At 42.4% G+C, this 26,675-nt stretch overlaps 1 protein-coding gene across 11 annotated transcripts in view; it reads left to right on the top strand.

The window, feature by feature from the left end:
* Positions 1 to 4,286: 4,286 nt before the first annotated feature.
* The window catches only part of LOC138959183 (mucin-2-like), an 88,365-nt gene continuing 65,976 nt past the window's right edge, over positions 4,287 to 26,675 (top strand). For 8 of the 11 annotated variants that reach the window (XR_011453649.1, XM_070330567.1, XM_070330565.1 and 5 more), the window contains exons 1-2: positions 4,287 to 4,991; positions 15,898 to 16,020. Coding sequence is in view for 7 of the 11 variants with exons in the window: in XM_070330567.1 (XP_070186668.1) it covers positions 16,015 to 16,020 (6 nt within the window). In the remaining 4 variants the exon portion in view is untranslated. Of the gene's footprint in view, positions 4,992 to 15,897; positions 16,021 to 24,762; positions 24,882 to 24,909; positions 25,180 to 26,675 lie in introns of those variants that run through there. The other 3 variants (XM_070330562.1, XM_070330563.1, XM_070330564.1) reach the window with 3 other exon arrangements.

The raw sequence follows: 26,675 nt of genomic DNA, 5'->3' as shown, positions 1-26,675 counted from the left end.
TTGTTTTTCGTGCCTTTCTTTTTGTCGTGTTCCTTATACACACACACTAACACACACACACACACACACACACACACACGCACGCGCGCGCGCTTTGTTTATCAGCCATGTGGCTTGCATGCCACGATGCCATCTGCGGAAAGTGCCAAACACGAGCTGGCTCCGGGCCCAAAAAGAACTTGCAAAACGACCAAACACTTTTTCTTGCACGCTCAAACACTCCAACAATACAATGAAAACAGTCCACATAATTTGTGCCACGACAAAAGGAATGGAGGACGTAGAAAAACACTGAAGGACATTTTTCCAGAGCGTGTAAACCAAGAGTAAACAGTCGCAGATTAGTACGCTACTTCAACGCCTACTGATGCAGAAAGTATGTTCGGTTTACCGCTCAGTTCTTTTCGTCCGGTTGAAACAATCCCAGGTTTTGTCAAACGTGCGACAGTGTATTGCGTGCTGGACTGATCGTGTAACCTCTGCGAACGCCAAGAAGAAGAAGAAGAAGAAGCAGTAAAGGACATTAAGGTACTGCTATTTCTTAAGTAGAGATCAAAGAACTGCGACAAGGATATACGTGAATGACACCAGCAGATGCTCAGAGAATTATGTCTGTAAACACACTCAACAATAGACAATAAACAACAGAACTGGTTAATGAGAGTGTTAGCGATTTAAAATTCATGTTGTGCGTAACTGCATACTGAGAAAGTTCGGCTGCAACTGCGCCTCAAGAGTTGTGATATGAAAGGGATATAATGGACGAAAAAAACTAATAGCCCAAAGGGTTCCAAATACGTTGGGATTTGGGGTTGTAATAATGTTCCCCACACACCAGAAATACCTTTAGTTAAGTTTTTGATCACTTATTTATTCTTGAAACGGCTGTGTAATGTTTGGAGATTGTGAATTCTCCACTTCGTCTTCTTGTCTTTTCGCACCTGAGAGGAGCCCGTATTTCACATGTTATTGCTAGAGGTACAGATTTGAACTCGCCCAAAGAGATGAGGAGTTGGGGTTCACCGTAAACGAGGAATGCCGTAGAATTAGCGTTTGAACGTTCTAGTATTCAAATATAAATGCTGTGCTGGTGGTCTTTCGAGACGGTGTATATTGTCCAATGGTCATTTTGTTGGTTTACTTTGTGTACTGCGCTTTAGCCCTGTACAACATGTAGCCTAATGAGCGTGTGATCACTAAATCACATATTTGAATTTTTCAATCCAACCGTTTTCATCTGTTTAGCGAATACATACCCACCATCGGAAAATGTGAAGATAGAACGGATGTCGGGACTCTTGACACCGAAGAGTGTGGTGTTCGCCGAATAAAATTGATTGAACTAATTAGCATATTTACGGACCACTTTTGAGCTAATTTTTGCAGGTGTGTCTCAATTACAGCACGGCGAATGTCCCGTGAACATTTTAAGGTCCAATTAACCAAAAAACGTCCCCAAAATGGCTCCTTAGACATGACATCTTTAATGCATTCAGAGAGGCACAGTCCCTGTAACTGTACGTAAACATACAGGACCATTGAGCTTCGTCGTGACCAACTACAAAACAGGTCCGCGTACGCATGGGCGATTGGAAAAAAAGAAATAAGGGGTCGACCACTTAGCCACAATCATCCATCTCAGCATGGAGTCCTTTTGCATAGGGCCACGAAGCAAGCGTGAAGGGGAGGGGCCAGGGGAGGGGTGGTATTTCCGCTTCAGTGACCACGGAAAAACAAGACAGGCCAACCTGAGGGTACAGTGGAACGCCCTTTTGCTACGACATCATACAATCTAAGACAGTCAGGTCTTCAAAATTAGGCAGTCTTAAAATGGAAGAAAATGTGCAGAGATAAAGAAAGAAAAAGTATTAATTTATCTTAATTAAACACCGAAGTCTTAAAAAAAAAGGACGAATTCTTATGTGAAAGGGTGGGGCGGGGGGGGGGGGGGGGGCGGTGTGTCTTTAAAGGGTGGTTCCACTGTATATAAAACAATCTAGGTTCATGTATGACAGGGAAAAGTAAAAAGTAAAGTTTTAAAAAAAGTAAGCCTAGTGGCAGTAAAGATAGGCGTAGGTGAAGACCCTGTCTATTCAAGGTACACCTATACCAACATGTATAGGGTGAAAGAGAGTTATGTCAAGACTTTGCATAGTAGCCTAGTATTTCTCTTTTGTTCGCAAGGGTTTTCAGCGCCAACAGTCGAGATTTCATGGTGTGTGCCTGGCGCCAGACTTCAAAGCGAAGATGTGTCTCCTTTTCTGTATTCTTGTAAAGCCATAACATGTGTCGATTTTATTCCTGCAGCAAGTGTGGGCTATTGTTTGATGGCAAATGTTACCAGACATTGAACAACCCTCACCGAACAGGACCTTCACTTTCTCGGTCAATGAGCTGTATTACGTTAGACTGTCCGAGAAATCCTTTTTAGTTTGTTCAACCCTGATTCATGAACAATTTTACCACATGCTACTATTCACAGAATGTAAGCACTCTTCCCTCTCACATATCACTACAGCAGAGTTGACAAGCAGCAATAACAGAAACACAGAAACAATAACAGGAAGTGGTTGTAAAGTTGGTCATAATGGCTTCCCATATGCTCGTCACTGTTTGAAGTGTCAAGGTAAAAGTAATAATTTTTAAGCAGTGTCAAACAAGATACGTATATGTGCTGGACTTGAGTACATCAATTTTTGTTTTAATTTAATACAACGGTCAACTATATTTGTAAAGATGTCGGTCGGCCAAGAATCGATTGTCACAAGAAATACACTCAAATATAATATGATTTCAACCGCCGCCGATAAGGATAAGTTCGTGTGACTCGCAGTCGTTTTGTTGCATTTTAGATTCAGAGGTACACAATTACGTGCTATTGCAGATACAGCAAGTCGCATTGAAATCACAAACTGAAGACGAAATTGTGAGGAAAAAAAAGGAAAGTGTGTGCCACGGGTCCACGATGGCTCAAGGGTAAAATAAACCACGAAATCTGGTGTGTGGTTCACGTAAGCTAAATAGCCATTCAAACTAACTCTGTCATTAAATGCTGTTAAATGCTATTGTAAGTGTGTTCCATAAGATTAGAACTGCTTTTTTCGTGAGAAAATTTAAATCGTTCTGTAAACCATTTGAGGCAGACTGGGCCTTAATCTATAATATGCTGACTGTAAACAAATAACAGACAACAGACATATGTCTCAAAATTGATATCAGCATTCGCCTTCCGGCTCATGCTTGGTATCATTTTCTCGACATGTCTGTGAGACCTATCATTTTCACACAGTCAGCAAATTAGAAATAACTTAAAATGTTTCATTGCGGACCCAAATATCACATTTCTAGATATATCACAATATTGCAATTGGATTAAAGTTATGTTCTAACCACTCCCTGTTCACGGCGTCTAGGAATTCAAGATTATTAAAGACTATTTGTTCAAAAATATTTACATTAAATCAACAATATAACAAGTCATGGATAGTTCCTTGAGACACATATACACAGTCTATAGTCCAATTCAGTTGGGGGAGAATTACCCCTTCAACGCAGGGGGTGATACGTTTTCAGTTCTGTTGAGTTCTTCCTTGCCAGCCGCTCCTGTAACACCCCCGTGTTGACTCACGCAACTTGATTTCAGTGACTCATTTCAACGATGCAACCCGCTGACGCCTTTTGGTTAATACAAAACCATCAACAAAATAAAAGAAACCACATTGAAATAACCCAAAACCAACAACAACAACAACAACAACATCAACAACAACAACAACAACATCAAAAACACCAACAACATCAACAACAACATCAACAACAACAACATCAACAACAACATCAACAACAACAACATCAACAACAACAACAACAACAACATCATCATCAACAACATCAACAACAACAAAAACAACAACATCAACAACAACAACAACATCATCAACATCATCAACAACAACAACAACAACAACAACAACAACAACAACATCAACACCAACAACCAACACCAACATCGGCCTTCAAAAGAAGGCTGCATTGCGTACTAGCTCAAGAGGCTTGTGAAAGCAGGGATCGAGCAGATATAACTTTGCTTACTTCGTATAACATTCTTCACAGGATCGTAACAAAAACTTCACTGCACGCAGAACACTTGAGCAAGCTCCTGTAACCCCCACCCCAGAATTTCACCTGGCGTCCTCGCGTGGACCCTATATCCCCCACCCCCTCCGTCTCCCTGTTACCTTCTCCTTCCGCCCTCGCCACCTCCGTCATACAATCTCGGGCTCACCTGAGAGGAGGGGGGGAAAGTGTGTGCTGTACTGTACATACGAGTATAATAGGTAGCAGGAATACAGGTGACGGGTAGTTACCCCTCTCAGTGTGTGGTTTACTCGCTCTCGGACAGGACAGGCGCCGCGGCTGACAGAAAAGAGTGCTGTTTTGGAATAACAACTCAAGTTTCTTTTATTCCGTGGAATGTGACAAACGGAGGCCTGATTCGTTGTTCCTCTTCGTGAAAATGTAGTGTCCGGGACCAAACAGATAATAAACAGGCGGAAATAAATGAATTTATCAAGTGAATAAAAAGCCCATAGAACTAACAGAAAGAGTTGTCCCGTCAAAGCTGTCGGATCAACTTCGACATCGTGAGTGGAATTATACAGCTAGTCTGTTGTAAAAATGAAAAATAAAAGTACATAAATAAACACTATAAGAACAGGAAGAAATACTGTTTTCCTTTCGTTCTTGAATCAACGAAAAGACACGCCTTCGAATTCATTGCCAAGACTGGAAACGTCAGCATTGCAAACGGAATGACGGAAGCAGTCTTTTAAAATCGAAATTATTCATGCTTCAAATCATCACAGGTTTGCACAATGTGAAGTATATAAACGCACCACCACCGGACAGCTGCCAGTCAGACAGAAAAGTGTGTGACGGAGTGTATCGTTCTCCATACAAGGCCGCAGGCATCCAAGTTATACTCAACAAAGGTACTACAATATTTATATTAGACAGAACACACGAAACGCTGGACTATCCGGTTTCTGTGTGTCGTTTATACTATTGTTCCGTACTTTCTGGTGTTAATTTTGAGAGAATCAAAGTTAAAGGAAACACAAGATGTGTACTTGTGTGCGAATACCACGATTTCATTCTGTTTCATCTTTGAAGTTTGTGTATGCACTTGATTTGTTTCTTTTTTTTTCTCTCGGTTTCTTAGATATGTTTGTTTTTTCTCCTTTTGTTTTCTTCTTCTTTTTCTTTTCTGTTTTCTGTTTTGTTGTTGTTTGTTTGTTTGTAATTTGTTGTTGTGTGTTTTGTTTTGTTTTGTTTCGTTCTGCTTAAATTTGGTCTTTATATTTCTTTCTTTCTTTCTTCTTTTTTTTGGGGGGGGAGGGATGTGGGTGGGTGGGTGGGTGGGGGGGGGTGTTTTCTGTGCTTTTGTAATGTATGTTTTTTGCACTTTTAACATGTGAAATGTGCTTTGATTATATCCACTGTTTAACTAAGTATATTCAGTGATGTCATTAGAGGCAAAATACGTGGGATTTTAAATCGACAATATCTGAACGCTACCAGTGAAAGCGTTTTTACAAAATCTCGTTAGATTTGTCTTTTAACATTACATAACGGCAGAAGGTAAGTATTTGTATTTCAATACGGTTGCTCCGCAAAGAAAATCGCGCGTCGGTCAAAAGAGAAAAATGAGATCCCGATTTTACAAGTTGAATGACAGATATATATATACAGTAAATTTAATATCTGCCAAAGCCATAACTTTTTCACAATGTAGCATTATCATTTGCAATAAATCAATGATTAACAGTACAATTGACTCTCTTTCTGTGTTGCTGATTAACGCTCACACACACACACACACACACACACACACACACACACACACACACACACACACACACCAACCACACACACACATACACACACACACACACACACACACACCAGTGGCGAATTTAGGGGGGGCCGGGCCCCCCCTTCAGGGGGGAAAAAAAGAGAGAGAGAGATGATTAAATGACAGTTTCTGAGCTCAGGTGGCCCTAGATTGCAGCATTTTGTTTCCTTGAAAAAAAAAATCCGGGGGGGCATACAGACCTGGGAACCCATACGATTTCGCCGTATTTTGTACGCATGATTGTCTAGAATACGATCAGCCTACGGTCAGTGGAAAAAAATACGACGAGAAAAATTCCTACACTACTTTTCTTCACAAGCGCATCCCGGAGCCGATCCAGTATTTTGACACATGATTACAGTTTTTGTCAGTAAACATTGAAATAAGCATTTGTTTTAAATGTATTGATCAACTTAATTAACGGTGCGACGGACGCGTGTGAAGCATATTTCAATCATGGATGTTCAAATGCTGTTTGGAGTCCGCTCATTTTTCTGAAAGTGCAAGACAGGGGTTCCCAGGTGTGATTATAGAGTAGATTGCACTGACGCAACAAAGCTTAAAAACACCGTGCCCATTTACATACACTGCATTTACAATCAATTAAAAGAGTAATACATTGTTTAAAAGCACCGATTGTTGGTTTTAACGAGCTTCTAAGCGACAAATAACGTTTATTTTGACTTCATGAGATAAGATGAATATCTTGTCTTAAAAACCTTTCTGTTGGTAGTTTGCCGCAGGAAGGTCGGAAGATAGTTCCAGAGACTGTTACCTGAAAAAAAAATGAACTAGACTAAGAGAGAGAGAGAGAGAGAGAGAGAGAGAGAGAGAGAGAGAGAGAGAGAGAGAGAGAGAGAGAGAGAGAGAGAGAGAGAGAGAGAGAGAGAGAGAGAGAGAGAGAGACTCTGAGAATGATAGCTGCTGCGTAAATCTTCACAAATCGGCACAATAACTCATTGGAAGACTTGATAGCTGCTGCGTAAATCTTCACAAATCGGCACAATAACTCATTGGAATACTTGAAAGCAGACACTGTACACTGTTCGAGTTCATTCAAGCATAGAAATTAATTCTATTCAAATGTCACTGATGACGCACCTGCGCCGCTTATACTTACAATGAAATAAGTACAATCGATCTATGCATCTGAATAATTATTGCACCTTAGTACCCTTTTACTTTCCAAAATGCTGCATTCCATCGCATTATTTAAATTAAAGGATTTGTCTCCGGGTACCGTATGAACCATTTCCTGACTTTTCAGGGGTCAAATAGTTGAATATTCAATCAACTTGTATGTGCGATGGCTTACTGGAATACTCGATAATTATGAGCACGACAAGAGACAGATGTGGAGATTGTTCACGGAACACATTTCTGGCATCTGGAGTCTCGATCTATTCGGTGCAGATCACGTCAATTTTAACTTTTCAAATTCTGCCACGAGGTTATTAGCGTGTTAACTGTGCAAGCTGGAGCGTGTAATTTTGTGTGCACATGATTGAATATTGAAACGGGGAAACGCAAAAGTGACGAGCTTTACCCATCCCCACAACAGGTTTCAAGCGCTGAATTAATTCGGTAAGATTTTTCTGACTTTCTATGATCAAATACGAGACTTCTGGCTTTAAAACTGACAAATATTGTTTGGTATATTAGATATGACATACCATGACCAGGGGCGGAGCCGTTAAGCCCGAGGGGGGGGGGGGGGTGTTACAACCTGGTGTCCAGGGTTCGGTAGAGGTGGGGTACCGTTGGGGGATCTTGGGGGCAAAGCCCCCCTGAAGCTGAAGAATTTTCGCTATCTTATAAACAATTTGTGGCTTATCCGTGATTTTAAACATGATCAACTGGTGTCAGCAGCCACTTATTATTTCTTTTAAAGTTAGTATTAAACAATGGCAATTTATCTTCCATGATATCTGCTCCCGACATCATACAGTATGGTTAGAAGAAAGACATGTCGCATAGGAGTGGCAGTTAAAACTGTACAAACATGATACTGATTAAACAATTAACACTTCCCCCGGCTTTACAGACAGAAACAACAACAAAATTCACAAACAGGTTGTTTTTTTACAGCCGAGGGGGGGGGGGGGTCTGGAACCCCTGTAACCACCACCCCCCCCCTAATCCGCCCCTGATGACTGCTGGACAAGAGATTTGAGTGTGAAAAACTGACGGTTCTGAGCTGACGCATGTCTGTGACGATATAGGCTTTGGTCTCGGAGAATCTTCTTTGCGACGTGAACAACGAACCATCATAATATTTAAAACGTCTTTAAAAAAAATCAGCAAAACAGCATTGCCATTTGTAACACTAACCATGATTGCACCAGTGATTGGGCAACAACAAAAAAACAACAAAAAATTGTTTTTAAATGTCCGGTTCAGGGGAACACTTTTAAAAAAAAATATCTAGGGACAGTAATAAAAGCTCACACGAGTTGCATTCAGACACACGTTTACACACGAACGCCACACGCCGTGCATTCAGAAACGTTAAAAGTGTTGATCATAAAGCAACACAAGTTCTTAGCGGGAGGGCTTACCTATACAAGTCGGAATAAAAGACAGCTTCAGCGGACATACAACTATATCAACCAACTTGAATCGTACCGTTGGAGAAAAAGAAAATTTTAACTTTTCAAATTCTGCCACGAGGTTATAAGCGTGTTAACTGTGCAAGCTGGAGCGTGTAATTTTGTGTGCACATGATTGAATATTGAAACAGGGAAACGCAAAAGTGACGAGCTTTACCCATCCCCAGCAAATCCTCCAACCCACACAAGAACAGACAAACTGATATACACAAATACAAAAATACAAGCGCAGTTGATGAGCTTGAGATTCTGTTCCTTTTGAAATATATACAAAACTCCTTTTCTAACAAATATCCCTGGCTTTCACAGTCACCATATATTCATGTTTTCTTTCAAAATCGGTGAAATGCAGGCGAGAGACCCAGGTTGCGTCCCGTTTTTGAGGAACAAGGCTTTGAAATAACAATAACAAACACTTCATTGTCCATTAAAACTGACGCATTAAATAGGAAAGTTGTCTTCGGCGCATCTAAACATGTCTGTCAACTATTGTAAACCTACATGTTTAGTAAAAGATTATCAACAGTAACACGTGAAAACACATAAGTATTTATATGTTACAAGCACACATATTATCAGTAATTCAATGTGCAGCAATCTTATCATATGTAAAAATAGTAATAAATTATTTATTGAAGTCACTGTTTTGGTAAATCACAATCATACATTCTTGCTCTATAATAAACTTTAATGTGATGTTGTGTTGAGGGTTATATTATGTAATATATTATACTATACTATACCATACTGTACTATACTATACTGTACTGTACTGTACTGTACTGTACTGTACTGTACTGTACTGTACTGTACTATACTATCATTTAATTTATTATTTATATCCTATTGTATTGTATTGTATTGTATACTATTACGATATACATGTTTTACCTTGTGTCATTTCGAATAGCACCTTTCATATACTAGGTCACGTCTTTTAACAAAGCGATAGAACAGGTTAAATCTCTTGAAAACAGCAGTCACAGAAGACACATTCTTTCAAACAGCTATTATAAAAGCGAGGTTACTCGTACTCGGTGCCTCACCGAGCTTTTAAGTTATTCCTGGCACAGGCACCCATGCCAGCTGCGCCATTGGCTGACGGCCGGGGCGTAGGCGGAGTGCCTGGCTTGCCAGTAAATGAAGATATACATATTTGTGTGTATGAATGTTCGTTGTGTCACTGTGGCATAGCCTTTTAAAAAGTAAATATAACAAGACGTGTGTACTGTATATACTGGTTCTTATTTTCTCTCTGTATAAAGCTGGATCATCTTTTTTAGCCTTTGGTTTTTAAAAGTGGATCTGAAATTTTTATCTCTTTAAAAAGTATTCTTTTTTGAAATAAACGTTTTTCTTTTAAACAAAAAACAAACCCTACCCCAAAAACGCTTTTCAAGACAATATACACAGAAACGAAGAAACGAACCGAAATCTTTTAATAAACTTTTATCACCACTCTTACCCGCTCCGACATCCTCCCTCCCTCGCTCCTTCCCTCCCTCCCCCTCCCCCCTCCTAACACATTACCTATTTTCATGTCCCAAATAGATATTAGTATCTGTGAGGACGTAAAGGACCCCCATAGTAGACGAGCAATTGGAATTGAACAGTGTGTAACTTTCAACTGTTCCCAGTTGAAACTAAACGAATGAAGCCAGAATAGACAGAAATATCCTTTTTAAAGACTCAATTGAGCAAACAATGTTGTTTGCAGTAACTGTGTCGACAATGTAATTTTATTGCAGTCTCAAACAGCCACAAACTCTTTCTCTCGGTCTTAGAAAACAATAGAGTTCACAAGGAATGGTGGTTGCTCTACACGCTAGACACAAAAAGAAGGCTATGGCTATGCTGTGGACCTACTTTTGCAGTAAAAAATTAAAAAATATATTAAAAAAATACACAATTGCTGTTTCGTTCCATTTCGCTGAGCATTAAAACGGCGTCTTTTGTCCGGTTTACAAAGCAGTATCAAGATCAGAGCAGAGATTAAATATTTCGCCGCTGACAGAAATACCACATAAAATACCCTGGCATCTGAATAAAGGTCTCACATATGAGATGGTATGGAAATAAGCTACGTCAAAATGCGCGCAAACAACACACATACTCTCAACTTGGTGGGACTCAGCGTTTCGACGTATTTCATTGTGAAAAAAACCACCCACAAACAAACGAACGATCAATTTGAAGGAAAAAAATCCGCTCAGCAGTTGTTGAGATTCGTGTTCCACACACTTTAAATTCATGCATACATAATGAGTCAAATGTCCTTTCTCCCGGCTCTCGACAAAACATTAAGTTAAATATTGACCGAATGTCAAAATCCTTGTCAGTGAAATAGATATACACACAAACACACACGCACACGTACATAATCATAGAAGCGAATACGCCACTTTGGAGCTTTCTAGTAAATTTCACATTGAGAAGTTCAAAAAACTTTTGCTGGACTTAAAGGCTGACATAGTCTTATTTAATTAGTTTAATTACTTCCAGGGCTTTTCCCATCGTTGCGGAGATGTATAAATTAAGCTTCCTGCAAAGTTTTAGGTTTGAAGTCCTTACCAATTACGAGAAATAATTAATTCTTTATTGCATTGTTTAGCAACAGTTCTCAAAGTCTTGGGCTATTTTTAGACCGTTGACGTCACTTCGTGACGTTTCGTAAACCAAAGATGGCGTTTGAGACTGTTCTGTTTACATTCGACACTATCAACACCACTTTGCAATACTGCAATATTTTTTTCTGTGTTCGAAAGCTACAGCCAATCGTTATAATATCCCCTTAGGTACAGTTTTATAACATTATTGGCACATGTAAACAATATGAATTAATTAATGAACGCTACGAATATGGCAGCCTTTAAATTTAAACTTCTTCTTCTTCTTCTTCTTGTTGCCGCTACACGTGGAGACCAGTCCAATTTAGAAATGTAGTGGTCATCTGCAGGGACGCCGCCGTGCCGTACAGCTTATCCTGGATGGGGGTCGGCTCCGGCCACATCTTCCTTCTCAACAACTGGAAGTTCCCGCAGTCTTGTAGGATGTGGTGGGTGTCCTGCTCTGCTTCTCCACAGGGACACATCGGGGATGGCACAACTTTCAGCTTTGAGTGGAGGTGTTTGTTCAGCCTGTTGTGCCCTGTTCGCAGCCTAAAGATGGTGACCTGCTCTGGTCTTGAGAGCAGGTGAAGGCTGTCTTTTTGAGCCGGGGTTCGGAACAGGGCTTTAGTGATGGTATTTAGCTCGGCAAGGCTCACGGCGTTGTCTTCTTGTTCTTTTTCTGCACCGGATTTTGCCAGGTCATCGGCTTTCTCATTTCCCTCTATGCCGCAGTGTGAGGGGATCCACTGAAGCACTGTCCGTAGGCTCTTGATGTTGTTGAGGGCCTTCTTCAATGAGGGTTGACTGTCACTGTTATAGGCTTGCAGCACAGAGAGGGCGTCTGTTAGGAAGACGACATTTGTGTTGTGGTCTGCTCTTGTTGCAATGGTGTGTGCTGCCTGAATGAGAGCGTATACCTCTGCCTTGTAGTTGGTGCAGTAAAGGCCGGTCGGAAGCGTCTCCTCCGTCCGTTCTCCACCGGGGTATTGGATGTGGACCCCAGCTCCTCCACTTTTGACGGCATTTGTGGCTGAGCCGTCCGTATACACCCGGATCCAGGCATCATCAGGGTATCTTTCCTCAAGCGTTGCCAACGTCAGGGCTTTCAAGACTTGGTCGCTATGTTCACCTTTGTTGTTGATGTGGGGTATTGTTGTTTGGACAGTGACAGTTTCTTCTGTATCTTCCCAAGGTGGGGCGTCGAGGGAAAAGGAGATGGGAATGACCTGGTTAGGGAGGGTTTCTTGGTGCTTCCTGTTCAGTGCTCTGGCCTCCACAGCAAAGCTTGATCTTTTTAGTCTGCCTGATGATAGCGTTTGGAGCCTTTCTTTCATTGGGTGGTTCTGTGAGCATCTGAATTTGTTGGCCTGAAGCATTGCCTTCTGCTCTCTTCTCTTGGCAAGTGGTGGGATGCTAGATGTTTCTTCCATCTTCACTATAGGTGTTGTCTTCATGGCACCTGTGATTAGTCGAAGTGCCTGGTTTTGGACTTTGTCCAGGGTCTGTAGATGCGTCTTCGCAGCTGTCATCCAAGAGTTGGACCCGTACTCGAGGTGTGGTCTTACAGTACCTTGGTAAACTGATTTCAGAATCTTGTCAGTTGCGCCCCATGTAGTTCCTGCCAGTTTCCTTAAGATGTTGAGCTTCCTTCTGGCTTTTCCCTCTGCCTGGTTGATGTGAGGTTTCCAGGTCATTTTCTTGTCAAAGGTGACACCAAGGTACGTCTGTTGGTCTTCGTACTTTAGTGTGGTATTTCCCAGGGTAAGTTTTCCAGGTTTGGCTTTTGTTGACAGTGTGAAAAGAGTGGCGGTTGACTTCTCCCTGTTGATTGTTACGCACCAGCTTTCAGCCCATGCTGCAACGCTCTCTAGGGCGATCTGTATTCTGTATGTTGCTGTGGTTGCATACTCCTCGCTGCACCAGAGTACCAGGTCGTCTGCGTAAAGCGCTGCGTGGACACCTCTTGGTAGTTCTGCTACAATGTCGTTGATGAAGAGTATGAACAAAGAGGGGGAGAGGACGCCTCCCTGGGGAACTCCCTGCCTCAGTAACACCTTCTGGCCACAGCGACCATCTACCGACACTCTGGCTCTTCGGTTGTGTAGGTAGGACTTGGTCCACTGGAACATGTTGCCTCTGATGCCACACCGTAGGAGTTTTACTAGAAGACCATCCTTCCAGACCTTGTCGAATGCCTTCTGTAGATCAATAAACACTGCCAGGACAGCCTTCTTGGCCTGAAAAGCATCCTCTATGACCTGTGAGAGGTGGGTCGTTTGATCTTCTGTGCTTCTGTACTGTCTGAAGCCAGCTTGCTCTGGGGCAATGATGCTCTGTGTCTCCAGGTAGAGTTGTAGGCGCTGATTGATGATGCGCTCCATGGTCTTACAGACACAACTTGTTAAGCTGATGGGACGGTAGCTTTGGGCTTTGCTTTTGTTTTTGCCACGTTTGAGGATGGGAATCATTGTGGCTTCTCTCCAGCACTGCGGTACCTGGCCTTGCTTCCAGCTGAGGTTGTAAATATCTAGTAGCTTCTGAAGCGCGGTGTTTCCTAGATGTTGAAGCATTTCGTTTGTGATGTTGTCAGGTCCTGGAGACTTCTTTTTCTTCAACTTCCTGATGGCCTTCTTCATTTCTGCCAGGCTGATGTCAGTATGCATTGCGTCTGGTACCTCATTTTCTCCTGGTGTTCTTTCCTTCTCTTCCTGTCGTATCTCTTTCTGGTGGTGCTGGGGTATGGTGGTATTACTTTCTGCTGCATATGCTGTTGCAAAATTGTTGGCGGCAGCCCTTCCTGTAAGAGTGTTTCCTTCATTTTCCAGGGTGATCTTCTGGCCTTTGGTGCTTTCGTCGTTCAGGGCCTTTGTCAGTTTCCAAAGCTTTGTTGTGTCTTTCTCCATGTTGAGGCTTGCTGTTTTCTCTCTCCAACTTCTTCTTTTGCTCTCCAGTTTGGTTCGCAAGAACTTTGCTTTTCTTTCTTGGAGCTTGATGTTGTTCTCCTGGCTGGGGTTGGTTTCAGCCTCTCTTCTTGCTTCTGTCAGAGCATCATGCGCCTTCTGCAGCTCACTTGTCCAATAAGGGGTGTAGTCTTTTCTTGCGCCATTGGGTATGCACTCCTTGGCTGCCTGGGAAATACTGTTGTTGAAGTCTTTGACTACATTGTTGATGTTCCTATCTGTAACTTCTATGCCCTTTGTCAGCTCGTTGGTGCGTACGCTGAACAATCCCCACTGGGCCTTTTTGTAGTTCCATCGCGGGTGTTGCGAGTGTTCTGGTGCTTTAGCACGCATGGTAAGGACGACTGGGCGATGGTCACTACCTCCGAGCTGTTCTTCTACCTTTCTGCTGATCTTTCTGTGGATGTCATCGGTGCAGAAGGCCAGGTCTGGAGTTGTGGTGGTGTGCCAGCGGCGCGAGTAGAAGGTATGTGTGTCAGTTGGGTCATTTGCAAGGATAAGGTGGTGTTCATCTTGCCAGGCTTCAACTTCTTCTCCTCTATTGTCCATGTTGCTGTATCCCCAACTCTGGGACCGGCTGTTGAAGTCTCCAGCGATGAGGAAGCCGCTGTCTGGGACCTGGATAGTGTCAAGGGACAGCATCTTGTCATCGGGGCAATAGTAGTTGACGATGTTAAATGTGCTGTCTTGGATAATGACCTTGACTTCTATGTACTCAGCTTCGCCTGTAAGTTTCTTGACTTCAGTGGCGTTGATGTTGTTTCTCACCAGTGTCATCACTCCTCCCTTTGCTCTCCCTTTCCGTCCATTTGAAAACACCTGGTAGCCTCTGATCTTGAACGGCTTCCCCTCTTGCAGGTGTGTTTCCTGTAAGCAGCAGATGTTGATACTGTTCTTATGAAGAAAGTGTACGAGTTCTTCCTTCTTGTTGCTGACCCCTTCTGCATTCCATTGCATTATGTTAATGTCAGGGGTCTCCTTGACCTTGCTTGGTTTTCGGCCAGTCGCTATCCTTGCTCGTCCCCTGGCTCCACAGGACAAGACGAAGGGACCTCCAGTAGCTGAGGGTGGGCTCCTTTGAGGCACGGAGCCCGGCGCTGCACCTGCCTGGGGGGTCCTCACAGGGCGAGCACCATTTCGATTGGTTTGGTCTCTGCGTGTATTCATGGCGATGGTGTGCGTGGTACTGTGATCCGTTAAAGTGCGCTGTCTCGCTCAGTACCGCCGACTTCAGCACTAGAGGTTTCTGTCGGGGTTACCCCACCCTTAGCTCCTGGTCAGGGACCTTACCTGGGAGCACAGGTAGCAGGGGTTTTAACGCGCCTCTTATCCGCGTGATGAACCCGTATGAGCACATAGGGTATTTACTAGTCAACAGTGCCACCTGTTAACCACCCCGCTCTGATAGGAACACCGCCAGTTGGTCCAGGACAGCTTATTCGTCCGGGCAAGCCCGACTTATATCGCTGCAATCCCTTATATCTAAGGGACACCCCCTATCCGCCACCTGGGGACCCGCCGGGTTGGGGATGGTCGCCCCGCCACCTAATTGGAGATAGCCTGACCCCGGTAAATTTAAACTCACCTGCAACGATAAACCCGAAAATGCTCCGTAACCACACTAATTAATTTAATCAATGTAAATATGTGAACGCTTTTTGTGGGCAAACACTTCGTGAGAGTATCGATTCTATCTTCCGACTTTTTATTCAGTGATGGAAATCAGACCAAACTAATGCGAATACATTTAACTTCTCTCAAATCTGTAATCCAGCAACTGGGTGCAAGTTTTCATCCATTTTCAGGGACGAAAGAGGTGAATGAAGGGACAACAGAGACAGTTCGTGGAGAAATTACAGTCTGCAAAGATTATGCAAACACAGCGTTTAGAATTCCAGTAACAGAGATGTTCAAACACTCAAATGAAGGTATTACTGGTGTATGGTGACATATTTTTAAGCCCAAAGCTGGACTGTGTCGCTAGGGGGCGATTTGTAACCTGTGTGTTTTGTATGTGTGTGTTTTTGTTTGAGTTGTGATTTTGTTTTGTTGGTTTTGTTGTTCCTTTGTTGTTGTTGGGTGTTTGTGTGTGTGTGTGTGTGTGTGTGTGTTGGGGGGGTGGCACTAGTATAGTATTCCTTTAAGCCCTACGGTTAGAGCTGCTTTTATTTAGTTTAGCTCTGTGGATTGTGCTCATAATTATTCAAGGGCGGTCGGCTTTCATGTGAAACTTCGCCAAGACACGCACAGGTAGATAGTGGAGGGAAGACTGAAAAGAATTCGGACTTGTTTGTCTGTCTGTACACGATATACAAAAGCGGTATTTGCTGAACAAATATCGTCGACCACAGCGGTTAATAAAAATGTGTTTCTGGACCCTCTGACGTGTCCCTCGTGTAAAGGGGCAATATTTGTCTACCCTGCTCTAGCTTACCCTGGAAGTACATCTTATACCTCCCAAGCGCAAGACAAATTCTTCTATGAAAATTGAAGCCAATAACATTTGAGTTGAGTTGAGTATTTTGACGGCCAAGGCGCAAACCGAGTTTTGCTTGTTGATGCTAAGTACCAAGCTTATTTAATTCAGACAGCATTCAAAAATAAACAAACAATAAAACAAACCACTAAAAGGAGATAATATTAGCCATCAAAATCAAAATACGTGTATAATCGTTTGAGCAGCTTCCACTCTTGAGATTTTCTAATGGGGTTATGTGCATTGTGACACTTGCACCAACCACTGCAGAACAGTCTTTGGCGGAAAACTAGTGAGACATGCTGTCTGTTACAGTCTCATTCGGATTGCACCTTTTACATATTGTCGGCATCCCAGTTTGTTCCACATGAAATCACTCACTCACTCAATCAATCAATCAATCAATCAGTCAATCAATCACTTAATAAATGAATCAATCAATCAAACAACTTTAAAAAAAATATGTACAGCGTAAACACAAGTCCTTGTAGAAATAAAAAAAATGGTAAGAAAGTGAGAGCAACAATGCACGAGTGTTAGTTTTTACAGAGAGAGAGAGGGAGGCACTTTTGCTTATAATTATTTGAAACTAAGTAGTAATTTGAACTACAGAAAAATTCAAGCTTCGTAATGAGGCGAGAATTTATTCTTTTGTTCGTTGTTCTGTTGTTAAAGGCACAGTGCGCCTCCCGTAAACCATCACAGATACTGTCAGGCTTCTACACACAGTACAAACACCCTTCCATTTGAACGCTCACCAAACGGGAACATCCTAGGTGCCCTACGTAAAGAGCGAGCAATTTTCAAAGAAATAATTTTGCGGATTGTGTCAGAGACAATCGGACCGTGGTGCGTTTTGGCGCTAGACCTAACTTTTGAAATATGAATAGTAAATTGACAGCTTGTTACACAAACATTCTTAAATCATAAAAGAATTCTCTTTTCATCAAGACAAGATCAGTACAATTCGAAGTTTTGAAAGTTTGAAAAAAGAAACGCCCGGAAGCAGGGTCACGCAAGGTCGTGGTTCTCGAAGCAGACGACGGTTTATGACTATTGCCGGTTCCTCTGAACAGTCAAAAGCCATCGCGAGAGTTCTTGTGAACCACAGCCGTTTGTTTCGTGCATAGTCAGAGGTACATTATAACGTGCTATTGCAGATAAGCTCACAGCGAGTCGCATTCAAATTATTAACTGACGACTGCATTGTGAAAAAGGGAAACTGGATCACACGGGTTCACGATGGCTCAGGGGTAAGATAAACCACGCAAAAATAAATTCTTTGAAAATTGCTCGCTCTTTTCGGAGGGCATCTAGGATGTTCTCAAGCGGTGAGTGTTTAAATGAAAGGGTGTTTGTACTGTGTGTAAAAGCCTGGCAGTATCTGTGATGGTTTACGTGAGGCTTACTGTGCCTTTAATTGTAGCAAATACGCGTGTTCCTTAGACTGCAAGGATTTCGTCTTCTGACAGTCTAGAATGTCTTTCCGCTGCAGGTTTCCGGTAGTCTTCCTGTCACTGTCAGCTGATAGCGAACACACATGAAGCCTTTGCGACTGCGAAAAGGACTTCAACGTAAATGCACAGACCTCGCTTCAGTTTTGAAACATCTGCGACGAAGCTTTTGTCGGAATAATTACTTGTGCACACGCACACACTCACACGTACATGCACGCACAAGCAACCAGACACACGCACACATTCACACACACACACACACACACACACACACACATACACACTCACACACACTCTCTCTTTCTCTCTTTCTCTCTTTCTCTCTCTCTCTCTCTCTCTCTCTCTCTCTCTCTCTCTCTCTCTCTCTCTCTCTCTCACGCGCACAAACAAAGAGTATTGGAAGGAAAGCCAGAAAAGGAAAGAGGGCCGATGTATCGATCTTCATGGCGTATAACACGATGCTGCGCATGTCATTTTTTTTCTCCTCTGTTGAGATGCTATATTTTAACTGCCAGACTAACCAAAAAATTCCATCACTGACGAGAGATTCGCTTTTTCCCTTTCACTCTTCTTCTCCATTCATGCGCTGAAACCCCCTCGGCTTTTACATGTACATGTATTACCATTTTACCCCGCCATTCAGTATTTTCATGTTTCTATAACCAACCGAACTCTGACATGGATTACAGGATCTTTTCCGTGCGTACTTGGTCTTGTGCTTCCGTGTATACACGGATTCGGATACGGCAATAGCAGGTCTGCACATTAATCAGTTGACCTGGGAGATCGGTAAAAATCTCCAACCTTAACCCACCAGGCGCGGCCGGTATTCGAAACCCACGACCTTCCATTTTGGAGGCCGGCGTCTTAACCACTAGTCCATTGCGCCCGTCTTCCCTTTCATTCAACCATGTACATTGCGCCCGTCTTCCCTTTCATTCAACCATGTACATTGCGCCCGTCTTCCCTTTCATTCAACCATGTACATTGCGCCCGTCTCCCCTTTCATTCAACCATGTACATTGCGCCCGTCTTCCCTTTCATTCAACCATGTACATTGCGCCCGTCTCCCCTTTCATTCAACCATGTACATTGCGCCCGTCTTCCCTTTCATTCAACCATGTACATTGCGCCCGTCTCCCCTTTCATTCAACCATGTACATTGCGCCCGTCTTCCCTTTAATTCAACCATGTACATTGTATAAACAATTGCCAAGGGTTTTTAGATCCTTGTGGTAACTTATCAGTGTCTTCGCGCTTATTTCAGTCTTGACACACTTGCTTGGATTTTACAATTAGTGAAATCGCCAGTTCGTGAGAGAAGGTAGGTCAAAAAGACAGATTCGGTGTTCGTGCGTTGGCATTGTTGATGTGCAATCTTTCTCATAGTTGCACTTAAATACTCAGTATATCCTTAAATGATTAATCGCAGAATTTAGCGTTAAACACGGTTAGTATTTCTATTTGAAAAGAATGATTCCATATTTTCTGTAATAGTTTCTTGCAACATTTAGCGCAATACACAGTATCAGAAAAGAATGCAGCCAGATAATCTTTGATAATTAGAGGCAGAGATTAGCGTAATACCCCCAGGGTGATTGGGTGTACGGGGCATGCATAGCGTCCTCAATAAAAAAAACTTTTTTCAAAGAGAGGGAGAGAGAGAGAGAGGGGAGGGAGGGGGGGAGGGGGCAGGAATAAAATATTGTGAAGCCTTGCAATGCACTCTATAATTGACCATACAGGGCTTTTGAAGAGGCGTTCACTAATCCTGCCCAAAGTGTTTGTTCGTTCATGGGCTGAAACTCCCACGGCTTTTACGTGTATGACTGTTTTTACCCCGCCATTTAGGCAGCCATACGCCGCTTTCGAAGGAAGCATGCTGGGTATTTTCGTGTTTCTATAACCCACCGAACTCTGACATGGATTACAGGATCTTTTTCGTGCGCACTTGGTCTTGTGCTTGCGTGTACACACGGGGGTGTTCGGACACCGAGGAGAGTCTGCACACAAAGTTGACTCTGAGAAATAATCTCTCGCCGAACGTGGGGACGAACTCACGCTGACAGCGGCCAACTGGATACAAATCCAGCGCGCTACCGACTGAGCTACATCCCCGCCCGCCCAAAGTGTTATTTGAACGTATTCTTTAAAATGAAATCGGCCATGCGTGTGTCGGCGCCCGGGTACATGTATTTCCTGCACGAACCTTAAAAGCATGCAGTTAATCAACGCAGAAGTTCATGAACTTTTGAATTGAAAAGCGAGTTATTTATAAAAATAAATTGAAAAATTGAAGAAAAAAACAAAGGTTTGCTGTATGTAAAACTTATTTATGATTTTAATTTATGAGTTTAAACTAAACTGTGCAAAACAATATTGCAACAACTTTCGTACCCTAAGCATTCATTCCCGTGTCATTACAAGTTTTCTATGCAGTTTAAGGCACTCAAATTAGCTATCCGACGCTTTATTGGATCAAAGATTTTTTTTACAGGGGTCACGTGACCGCCGCTCAAATAACGGTACCCCAAAAATCTACCTGACAAAAACGTACCAATGAAAAAAAATCAACGAAATTTCAGAAAAGGCACAACTTGGCAACTTTTACATACGCAGAGAAATTCATATCAATGATCTATCCAGAAAACGCTGTTTTGTTAGCTATATTGCGTATTTCTTGTGTTATGCCAATCCTTCTGATGGAGCGCATATGTCGATCGTATGAGAGGTCCGAAACCGGAGGATTTTGCGTCAATGTTAAAGGTGGTCGTCTACATTTTTGCTTTTTTTTTAATAATCTTATGGTTAGATTTCGATACAAAATTATGTCAAATGATGAATGAACCTTGGGGAAAAAAATTATAGAAAAAAAAATATATGTAAAAAAATATTTTATTTTTGGGTAGCGTGACTCACGCTTCCAATATTTTGTTTTCTGTTTGCTGAGAACATGCCTAAAAATACTGACCAATCAAATTCATGTCACTATGCTTATAGCCACGCCCAAACAAGTGCAGCAACAGTTTGACACTGGAGCGCTGTCCACGCTTTTTTTTATAAACGCACGAAATGCACGGGATTTGAGAGGAGTTTTGCGCTTGGCATTTTCCAAATAAGGATATCCTACTATGAGTACTATGCTGGAATACTACAATGAATTTTCAAACGGCTACACTGGCTTTGTCTTTCCTGATCGAAAGGGGGTGTATTGTTGATATTTGTAGATAATAGACTCTGCATTTTAATGGTCAAATGGCGATTTCGGTATAAAAATGTAGACAAGGACCCTTAAGGGATACCATGACAAAAAGCGCTGTATTTTAGCACTGACCCGGTGGATTGCTTTGAAACTTTCGGGATCCTATGTCCATATATACGAGACGTACTTCGGGTAACATTTTAGATTGTTACAAGTATTTGTTCAGATGTTAAACAATGTTTTGGAAATAGTTTTAAAACCCGTCATATATGTTTTTTCACTTACATCCAAAACAATCATGACTTTGCATGCATACAGACAAATGATTGATACACGTACTGCCAAGTATGGCCACTGGCTTAGATTTGCTATCCCTGTTAAAACTGTTGACAATTTCCGGATGATTGCTGTGAGGCAGTGATGCCCGATCGCAGCGTGTTTTGAGAGGCATTCAGCGATAATGATGGTCTCTAATCTGGATAACAGCGAGGACTTTCCATTTGTTCCTCATGTGTTAAGATGACGATTGAATTTACGCCATGCGCCAGTGGTCTTACTCGAATCAAACTAGTTCAGTCCTTGTTATGTAACAATTATTTTTGTCTGTGAGCATACGAAGTTATGATTTTTTATGACGTAGGTCAACAAATAATAAGACAGGATTCAACACTGATTTGGAAGTACGCTTTTAGCTCTCGGTCAACGTCATCAACCAAGTTCTTTTTCTGTTGTTGTCTATTTTGTTTATGGTTACTTTATTTGTTTAGATTTATACGTTTAGAATGACTGGACGTTTTAATACGCCGAGAATCCGTATTAATTCAACAACTATCAATCAATCAATCCTCATGCAAGCAGGCAGGCGGGAACGCACGCACGCACGCAGGCAATTCCCGCTCTCAAAAGAAACTAGTCAGGCTGTTGTTTATGATACGTCTATGTGGCTACGTGGAATGGTGTTTTATTACAGAGAAATAGGGTATTTTTAACCTGAAAAGGTTGCCAAAAAATAGCACGTTCGCTAGTTGCGACCAACAACTGCTTTTCACTCCGCGGGACTTATCCGTCTGTGTCTGTCAATTTGCATCGACCTTTATTCCAGGAGCCGGCCCGTTGATCGGTGAGTATAGATCGCCCGAGCTACTCGTGATTGTCTACCCGGGTGGCGTGCGAGGCTTGTAAAGCGAGTGTAATGGATGTCAGGGCCCGCCAACCGGAACAATCTACCCCGCCTTGCCCAGATTGAACACACATTTAATGAGCTTAATTTGATTAAACGGGAAAATTGTCAACAACAACAACAACAAACAACCACAACCACAACTAACAAACAACAAACAACAACAACCAACAAGACTGATTTTTTGTTCGAACGGGAGAATTAATTAATTAATTTATGAGTTTAAACTAAACTGTGCAAAACAATCTAGTTAGTTAGCTTTTGGCTCAGGTAGAAACCATGGTGTCCGAGATTCGGATTCAGGTCTGACTGCGCACTTACACACGCACGCACGCACGCACGCACGCACTTACACACACACACAAACACACTCACACACACTCATACACACACACACACACACACACACACACACACGCGCGCGCGCACGCACACAAATACCGTACTTGCAACCTAACCCTCATCGCTCAACACACAAATTGCAACAAAAAACAAATAAAACAAATGCAAATGTTAAAAGTCTGAGAATATTTTAATCTGACACATCCACACAATAAAACGTCGTTCGTTCGTTCGTTCCCCCACCCACTTCCTTTTTATATTTAGTCAAGTTTTGACTAAATATTTTAACATCGAGGCGGAATCGAAACGAGGGTCGTGGTGTATGTGCGTGTGTGTGTGCGTGTGTGTGTGTGTCTCTGTGTGTGTGTGTAGAGCGATTCAGACTAAACTACTGGACCGATCTTTATGAAATTTGACATGAGAGTTCCTGGGTATGAAATCCCCGAACGTTTTTTTCATTTTTTTTTGATAAATGTCTTTGATTACGTCATATCCGGCTTTTCGTGAAAGTTGAGGCGGCACTGTCACGCCCTCATTTTTCAACCAAATTGGTTGAAATTTTGGTCAAGTAATCTTCGACGAAGCCCGCACACACACACACACACACACATACACACACACACACACACACTTATAAACACACACATAAACACACACACACACACACACACACACACACACTTATAAACACACACACACACATAAACACACACACACACACACACACACACACACCGTCACCGTGACACACACACACACACACACACACACACACACGCACGCACACACACGCACATCTGAAACGCTGCCTCATCCCCCACCTCACCCTCTCCCCAATTTGGAAAAAGAAAGAAATATAATTTGTAACAGTATTTTCTGACGCCCGAGCAGATATTCTCGGAACAGTGTTGTTCTTTGTGACCTTGGTCTTGAGGAAAAATCTAGCAGTCTGATGAGTAACGAATGGCGCATGAAATGAGTCATTTGTGTCGTTTTACAACTCTTTCTAGTTCTACTTTGAAAGGATGCCGCACATGTATAACAACTGTCCTTCCTTTGCGCTCTTTTAAGTCAAAAAAAGGTCTGACAAGGCCTTTTCGTCGAATGACAAATATACATACCCTTACTTGAATAAAATGCCATACCAGCCAAAAATAAACCAGAAAATACATCTCTGACAACAAAACCAACAACAACAAGAACAACTCAATTGATGTCTGCAACAACAACAACAACAACAACAACAACAACACAATTCATGTCTGCAAAGGAAGTAGGACAGTTGCTGATTTCAGTACGTATCTAAAGAAGTAGATGCCCATATAGCGAGCAAAATTGCGTACAGATCTGTCTAAAATCTGTATTTTTCTGTTTAATTTCACATTCTGCCTGCAAGAAAATGTCTTCTTCAAGCACCCATGAAAATGGGTCTTGGCAATGATCGCATTCACATCTTGCACCATAAACAGCGCAACATCCATTGCTATTTGTAATCCTGCGTTTTGAAGAATTTGAGTGATCACCCTTAATTTCAAAGCAATTACATATGAGTGTCCGGTAAATTCCCATTCCACTGATGTTTTTAGTGAGTAGAGAATAGCTCGAAAGTCCGGGCGGAATTCCGGGCGGAATTGTGCGAGGACAATAAAAGTTCGGCCGGAATTTTTGACCAATCAACGACGAGAAAAGCTCAAAAATCCGCGCGGAATTCCGCGGGGACATTGCGTATCAGGCGTTCCATAGGCCTACGCCCTCAACTAACAAAAAGACACCCCCCCCCCCCCTCCCAACAAAAATGCAGTTCCCCCCTCCCGCCGCCCACCTCTTCCCTTTGCTTTGCATGTTGCAAGATTTCCACGAAACCAACCAGGAACTTGTCCTTTACATGTGCTTTGCATGCTACAGGATTTGCATGAGTGCAACATAAGCAAGGTGGTCGGTGTATGTAAGCACTCGATCACATCAGCTGTTACATCAGCTCTAAAACCGCAAAACCGTAGCTCTGTAACAGCAATAACAATAACAGCTTGCACAAGTGTGTGTGATAATAAGCCGAGCTAGTGATCTCATTTCTCACTACAGTCTTGCACACAACACTATCGGGTTTTACAATATATAATACATAATCCCAGGTATGTAGAAATATTGTTTTTGTTGGCAAGCTTTAAGATCAACAGTGTTCTCGTGTAAACTATCGTGTAAACCCATCACATCAGTATTCGTGCGGGATTTTGTGTACATTACGCTTTCCCCGCCACTTCAAATACTGTCAAGACCCTACAGCCTGGTTGACAGTGGGAGCTGTGTGTTGAACTAGTGCATGCCATTCTTATCGCCATGTTGGAGAAGTTATGTTTTCTGTGACGAAGACAAAACAACGACGAAGATTCTCGCCTCGACTTTGAGATCGGTTTTGTACTCGCTTATCCGGTACCGCAGCATCCAAAATATATTTGTATCAGTGAGCGCGATTTCTGTGCAAATGGGTGTTATGGTAAAGAGTGGGCATGGTATGATTGTTAACATTGCCCGCGATATTGTATACAGAGGCTATGTTTTTGACAAAGCATGAACACTTTCTGCCCTACACGCCACCAGGCGCGAAAGGCAAGATCTATGAACACTTTGTTTTTAAATCAGTATATATGACGATTGAAGATTTCATGTTGTGTTCGCTTACTCGTTGTCATTACCTGCAGTACAGGACTTTGGAGTCAAAGTTTCTCCTTATGCTAAACAAATCAAGTCTGTGGGTGGTTGGGGGTGGAGAATTAATGATGGAAACTCTTCAGGAATCAGGGGTGGGCACAATATCTTTGCTTGTAGCAAAAGTAATATTGTTTGTAGCAGAACTTGGCGCGAAGCGCCAAGTCGACGGCGCGAAGCGCCTAGTTTGCTAGGGGGGTCCGGGGGCATGCCCCCCCGGAAAATTTTTGAAAAAAAGGAAGCAAATGGTACAATCTGGTGCATTCTGAGGGTGATAATTGCCAGTTTCTGGCAGCAGATTTTGTCACTGATTTTTGTGGAAAATCGCCTGTTTGCCCCTTAACATACACTTAACATACCAGTCAATACACTTGGGCATACACCTGTTGGTACCCACTGTTGTAGCCTTGGAATCAGCTAAAATAGATCTGGGGAAAAAAACACATAGCAAATTTAAAAAGAGCACTCTGTCGCAACTTGTCGCAATTTCGCCTATCGCAAAATCGGCTTCCCTTGTCGCAAAAAAATGCGACAATGCGACAGGTGCCCACCCCTGGGAATGACCGAGTCGTCCATACTTCACACCGCCGATGTTTTTTTGTTTTTGTTCTTGTTTAAATTTTTATTTTTATTTTGCTTTTGCATTTCTTTAAAGTTAGCCTCCTTTTAGGCGCAAACCATGATGTACACCGCTACATATTCGGTAAGGCCTTGACACGAGCGCAAAGCACCTTAATTCCCACTTGGACATAATACGGAAATGTAACCCCATGGCCGGTTCCTGTACAAATTGTGAGTTTTGCTGCTGCTGTGAATAATTCCTAGAGGCTGACACCTTTGTCAGTCAATAAAAATATTCAGCAAAACGTTCACTCTGTACAGGAAACAGCTAGGCTGTTGATTTTTGACATGTGTCCGTATGAAAGAATGCTTTTACCCCATGTGAAAGCCAAGACGGCTATATGCTGTATCCGAGGATCAAATGCTTAATTGTTATTATCTCAGCAGATGGGTTCCACATGACTCTCACTTACTCTATTGCACGTGTCGTATGCATTCAGAGCACCTAGTTCCCTTAGTTTCTCACACAGATCTGTGTTGCATTGCATTCAGAGCACCTAGTTCCCTTAGTTTCTCACACAGATCTGTGTTGCATTGCATTCAGAGCATCTAGTTCCCTTAGTTTCTCACACAGATCTGTGTTGCATTGCATTCAGAGC

This window comes from Littorina saxatilis, linkage group LG2 (assembly GCF_037325665.1).
Source record: "Littorina saxatilis isolate snail1 linkage group LG2, US_GU_Lsax_2.0, whole genome shotgun sequence".
In the NCBI taxonomy this organism is placed as follows: Eukaryota; Metazoa; Mollusca; class Gastropoda; order Littorinimorpha; family Littorinidae; genus Littorina; species Littorina saxatilis.
The sequence above is the reverse complement of the archived record's forward strand: the minus strand, read 5'-3'. Positions and strand labels throughout refer to the sequence as shown.